This window comes from Rhinopithecus bieti, unplaced genomic scaffold, assembly GCF_001698545.2.
Source record: "Rhinopithecus bieti isolate Rb0 unplaced genomic scaffold, ASM169854v2 scaffold_13351, whole genome shotgun sequence".
In the NCBI taxonomy this organism is placed as follows: Eukaryota; Metazoa; Chordata; class Mammalia; order Primates; family Cercopithecidae; genus Rhinopithecus; species Rhinopithecus bieti.
The window spans coordinates 3,343,440-3,349,562 of NW_016807514.1; the positions used below are offsets into that span (position 1 = coordinate 3,343,440).

The 6,123-nt window shown below is 61.1% G+C and overlaps 1 protein-coding gene across 1 annotated transcript in view; it reads right to left on the reverse strand.

The window, feature by feature from the left end:
• Nucleotides 1–6,110, reverse strand: part of SKI (SKI proto-oncogene) — an 88,848-nt gene extending 82,738 nt beyond the window's left edge. Inside the window, exon 1 of the mRNA XM_017882476.1 lies at nucleotides 5,316–6,110. Within this exon, the coding sequence (XP_017737965.1) occupies nucleotides 5,316–6,011 (696 nt within the window). The 5' untranslated portion in view covers nucleotides 6,012–6,110. The remainder of the gene's footprint in view (nucleotides 1–5,315) is intronic.
• Between the last annotated feature and the right edge of the window lie 13 nt (nucleotides 6,111–6,123).

Genomic DNA, 6,123 nt, shown 5'->3' on the forward strand with positions numbered 1-6,123 from the left:
AAAAAAAAAAAAAAAAAAAAAAAAAAGCCCGCTCCAGACCACGAGGGTGACAGCCAGGGCAGGACAGGAAGGAGCCGTCCTACCGCCCGCTCTGGAGGCCAGGTGTAAAGGGCTAGTCCCCGGGCAGCCCCCCACTCCATGACACCCTGGCCTGGTGACCACCGCTCAGGAGGGGAAGAGCCCTTGAGAGTAAGGACGGGGCCTTCTTTTCCAGCTCTCCCAGATAGTGGGGAAATAATTCACCCTCTGTATTTTGACTCAAAACAAAGAAACTTTTTAAAAACATTTCAGTTGAAACTTGCATAATTCTTCCAGTGGAGAAATTCTCCCTCAACTTTCGCAATCCTTAGAAAGAGACACATTATTGCCACAGAGAGCCCGGCCGCCGCCGTGGACACCTCCTGCCAGACAGTCAGGGCCCAGGCCCCGGAACCACCGCCTTCTCTCTGGAGGCCCAGCCGGCAGCAAAGGCCTAACCTAAGCTGGGGCTGTGGCCCCACAACCCCGCGAGACTCCAGGGCGGGGTTCGGCTCACACTTACCCCAGACTTCCTCGCACCATATCCTGTCTGCCCTCACCCGGAGACTCAGACAGACAGACATTGCACAAATCAGCCACAGGGACGGCTGAGAAACAAGACACTGACAGAGGGAACCCCTCCTCCGTGACCCTGCTGTCCCAGAAGGTGAGGGACCCAGCCCAGCTCCCAGAGGGGTCCCAGACAGATGGATGACAGACTGTGCCGGGAAAATGATCACTAGGTTCTGTTCCCTGCAGAAGCCACCAGGGGCAGCCACCCATGCCCTCCCCAGTCCGTGCACAGCCAGCCGGGGTGGGTAGAGGTCAAGAACCACTCTCAAGCTGCTGTCCCCCCCCGCCCTTGAGAAGACCCAGCAGCCAGCCGTCTTTCCGGAACCCTCACCTGGAGGGCAGACCAGCCCAAACCTACAGATCCTGGCCTTCTGCACAGGGACCAGGGCCTGCCCAGGAGCCTGACCCCAGAGCATGGCCCAAGACCACACGGAACCCCACAAAAAGCTGGAGAAAAACACTCGCAGCAGACACTTTTTCCAAAGGAAGCCAGTGGACAAAGGGCCAGATGGCCCCCCAAGTGCTCCCCGGACCTGAGGGTGTCTGGGAAGGCATAGCCCGAAACCCACACACGGCCACTGCGCTGAGTGAGGGGTGTCCCAGAGAGAAACTCCTGATGCCGTCCCTTCCTGTGATCAGTTCAGCTTAAAACAGCAAAACACAGCTCCTCCCCAGAGGCCCGCCCGGCCCAGCAACCCCTTCCTGGCCTCCAGCAGCACAGTCATTCCCCAGAACAGACCTCGAGACTCAAAGCTCTCAAGCCCGACCACCTGGCTGGGCACCTGCCTCAGGAAACACTGCCTGGGGCCAGGGCCAGCCACGCAGTGACACGGGTCAAAAGCCCAGCATGAGGGATCAGAAAACCCCCGTCGCGGACCCTCCACTGCAGCACACAGAGCTTCCCAACCAAGCCACCCTCAGCCCGCAGCCCACTAAGACCCACACCAGCCCACAGAGAGCAAGGGCAAGCCGACCTGCAAGACTCCTGGGAACTCATGCATCTGCAGGACAGAGCGACAACACCCTAACACAACCCAAATTCTCCAGTCACCAGAATGCCCAGAACGCACGTGGCAGGTGAGCAACAGCTCTCACAAAGGCAGCCCACCACCCCAGGAACAGGACCCCGGCCCCCTCGGAGCAGAACCCCCGGGCGGAACAGGACCCCCCCAGCCCTCTTGGAACAGGACCCTCAGAGCAGAATCCCTGCCCTAGAACAGGACCCCGGCCCCTTGGAGCAGGACCCCCAGCCCCCTTGGAGCAGGACCCTGGCATGGCAAAAGGGAAGCACCACACCACACCACCCTGTTATCAGCCTGCAAGGAAAGCGCTTGGCTGCCCAGCCAGACGTTCTGTGGGACAAGGGGCCACGTCCCAGGCAGCAGGCCAAGCGGCAGCTCCAACTGCCACATTTTGTCTCCGTCTCTGACAGCTGTCTACACTGACAAAAAGATGTAGTCCAATGGAGTCCTACGGCTATCAGAGAACCTAAGAGGAAGGAGGCGAGCCGACCGGAAAGAAGAGCAGTGGGAGTGGGGAAGGCTCCAGTCTCTTGGCTAAGTGCTCCCAGCAGCACAATGACCCATCTGCGCCCCACCTGTACCACTCAAAACGTAAAGCCCAAGATCAATCAACAGTCCCCAGTTTACACCGAGACAGAGAGGTTAAGCAACTTGTTCAAGGTCACAAAGCCAGTGTGGGACCGAGTAGGGAGGTGAGACAAGGCCCCCTGTCAAGGATAGCAGCCCCAGGGCCCCTAAGAGGGGACTCGCCAAGCACCCACACAGCCCGCACAGTCTTCCAAGATACAGCAGCAGGAAGCTGGCTGGGCCCGACAGCCACTGGACAGGAACGGAGGCTTCCTCTGCAACCCCGTGATATGAGGGGGCATCTGGAGGAAGACTGTCTGCCCCTCACACTGTCACTGCACTGCTGACAGGCCAGGGACTCCGGCACAGCCGCCTTCACGTGAGGCCTCCAAGGCGAAAGCTGCAGCCCCGCCTCCGACTTGGTTTGGGACACGGGAACACCACCGCCCTCTCCCACCTCCCATCACGGGTAGCAGAGTGACGCTGACCCAGCCCACTCAGGCAGGAGACCCGGCCCTGGCCTGGCCACAAACACCCGGAAGGCAATTCAGCTCCCTCCCGCTCCACAGAGCCCGAAGGCCTGCTGGGAGCAGCAGCCCTGCAAAGAGAGTTCCAGTACACTCTTTGTTCCTTCAGCCCTCATCTTCGGCAGATCAAAAATATTAAAATAAGCTACAAAGGAAGTGAAGAAATCAAAACATATCCTGAGAATAAGCTGTCAAGACACGGGTGGGAGGAGCCAATGGCAGCCAGCGAGGGTGGAGGCGGGGCCTCCCAGGCCACTCCTTCTAGGAGAAGTGGGGTCTGGGCACTGCGGGTCCACGCCCACCCTGAAACCACACTCCCTTCTCATGTGTTGCCCCCGTGCGCACAGAGACACGCACATGGCTGTCCTAGGGAGACTTAAGGGGATCCTGCAGCCCAGAACTCCCAACCACACAGTCACAGAGCCCAGGGGGCACGCACTGAGCGAGGGCAGACTCCCTGGCTGCCATCCCACGTCAAGAACACGGAGCAGGAGGCGACACGGGCAGGATGGGTGCCCCATCCCCAGGAGCATGAGGAGAGGAAAGCCCACAGGAGCTGGTGAACACGCAGGTAGCCAGGCGGAGGCCACCACTGCCAGGGCCAGGCTGTGGCTGCCACTCAGGCCTGGAGGACCCACTCACACCGTAAACGCCGTCAGTATGGCTTGGGAATTTTAATCAGTAAATGAGATTTCAGAGCTGTGCTGGGGAGGACTTCAGAAGGGAAAGGCGACTTGGAGCCATCTGCTGAGATGACCAGAGGGGAAAGCCTGTCTGGCCCGTCTCTATGGCGCCCCAAGGACCCCGGCGCTCACAACCACCAGGAGGGAGAAGCCAGTGGCCTGGGCCCTGCTCTGTGTCAGCTGTGACGAAGACGTCCTGCTGGCCACTCCAATGGCCCCCCAGCAAAGCCCAGGAAGACAGAAAGACCGCAAGCACATACATGACCCACAGTCAGACAAAAACAAACGCAGACACACCCTGCTCAGCCGAGATCCTCTGCCGTCAGCTCTGGAGACAGTGATGAGTGTGTCCCAGCAGCTCAGGCCTTGGCCACAGGTGACCCACTATGCAGCCTGCCCAAGCCCACCAACAATCCCAGCGACAAGTGGCTTCCCCCAGCCATAGGCACTGACGAGGGTGGGGCCACCCCAAAAAGAAAGGCCCCAGCCCACAGGGAGCGCCATCGGACCGACCCCAGCCAACTCCCCGTGTGACACGAAGGGCCCCAGCCTGCTAGATCTGTCTGCAGCTCTGCCACGAGCATCCTTCCCCAGCCCACAGGTCTGCAGGCAGCTGCCACCTGAGCCCTGGTCTGGCAGGGTCAGAAGCGCCCCTGCACACACACACGCACACGCACACACAGGCACACGCACATGCACCCTCCGCAGCCCCCTCCGCGCAGAAGCGACAGTCCCTCGCTTCCATCCACAGCCCCTCCTCCCCACGATCTGACACTCTGCTGGAGGGGCGCCCAGAGAAAACCGGGCTGGAGCATCTATTCACAGATTTAGAAAAAAAAAGTTTGATGCAATAGCTGAATTAATTAGGCCTCCCAAGAATAGCTGAGCCAATGCAGCATTCTGTGTGTGCAATTTAATAAGCCTGGATATTTAAAAGAAAAGTTACAAATACTTGGGGAGGTATGCAACGGAAAGTTCCTGAGGACCCCACTGAGTAATTTCGGCGCCTCGTGGCCTGGGAGCTGCCCATGCCGGATCCTGTAGATCCTCCAACCGGCAAACTACAAAGCCGGGCCAGCGGCCTCCCTCCCCCAGCGCACCCCTCTGCGTTTCAGAAGCAGAGAAGGAAATGGGTGAGTCCAAAACAAATCCCAAGCCGCCAGTAACTCCAGCATGTGGGCCCAGGGGCCTGCTGACCAGGCCCTCAGCCGGGTGCCAAGTGGCCCTCACCCCACACGGGGGACTCTGGGATTTGGTCCCTGGCAGGCCCAGGGAGACCAACCAGCACAGTGCTGGAGCCGCTGAGTCTCAGGCCCCTGTCACTGCAGCCTGAACACCTGGCTTCATTTTGTGTCTCTGTCCCAAAACTTCAAGGCAACAAACAGGCAGCGGGAGCCAGTACCAAAACCAGGCCTCGTCTCGCCCAAGCTCTGTCTCCTCGGGCCCAAGGGCAGGCAGCCCTCCGTCTTCGAGGCTGGGTGCCTTCGAAGTGAGGGCAGTCACCTCCACTCCAACCCCAAGGAAGACCTGGGCCTGAGGCATCCGGCCGGGGCCCAACTGGAGCTAACTTCCCTGACCTCGGGGCAGGCCGCTTTCCCGAGAGCATAGGAGGCTTGTGCCTTCCTATCCTATCTGGGCAAAGGTATGGGCCTGTGGGCCTTCCCCACACACCAGGCCCAGCCCCCACCCCACCGCCACAGCCCCTACTCCAGGCTCCTCCTGGGGGAAAGGGCAGGAGGGCCTTCCTACTAAACCCTGTGGCCCTGCCAAGGGGAACACTCAATTTCCCTAAAACAAAGCGAAGACTTGATACATGGGGCACGGCAGAAACACAGGTCCCAGCCTTTGGAGACCAGAGCCTGTGGCCCAGAAGGGTCCCCACCCCAAGCACATCCTCCCCTGCTCCCAGGCCTGGGGCCACTCACCCGGGGCACCCGCCGCTTGTACTTGTTGCCATAGTCGAACTTCTCCTTCACGTCGTCCAGGCAGCGACCGAGGCGCGCCTGCTCCTCCTTGCCCGTGTAGTCCTGGCTCAGCAGGATGTAGGCCCGCCAGTTGGCCGAGTCGAAGCCCCAGTGGCAGGTCCGGTTCTCCAGGGCCTTGTGCGAGTGCACCACGAACTTGTGCGGCGGGTACATGAGGCGGCAGTCCAGGCACTGGATGCAGGCGGCGCTCGGGCTGCTGTAGAGCTCCGGCACCAGCAGCCCCTTACACTTGCCGAAGCACTCGTGGTACACGCGGACGCTGCGCTCGCTGAGCTCCAGGCCCAGCGCCAGGCTGGCGGCCAGCTCCTTCTTGCAGGGCGGCGGGTAGGCGCCGCCGTAGAGCAGCGCGTTGCACAGGCGCTCGGCGTCCGTCTTGGTGATGAGCCCGCACGAGGGCGCCGAGAAGGGCAGGATGCCCATGACTTTGAGGATCTCCAGCTGGTCGGCCGTGCAGCGCGAGCAGTAGATGTGGAGCTCGTCGCACACCGAGTTGATCTGCTGCAGCGAGAAGTCGCGCAGCACCGAGTTGAGGATCTGCGGCAGACACAGACGCTTCTCGCCTCCCACCACGAAGCACGAGATGGTCTCGCCTTCTAGCACGGTCTCGCAGCGCTCGGTGGAGCGATCGGACGGCATGAAGAAGGGACCGGGCAGCACGGGCGGCGGCGGCTGGATGGCGGGCAGGTGCAGCACGGGCGGCGGCTCGGTGGCTGCGGGCACCGGCGCCGGCACCGCGGCCGCGCCCGCC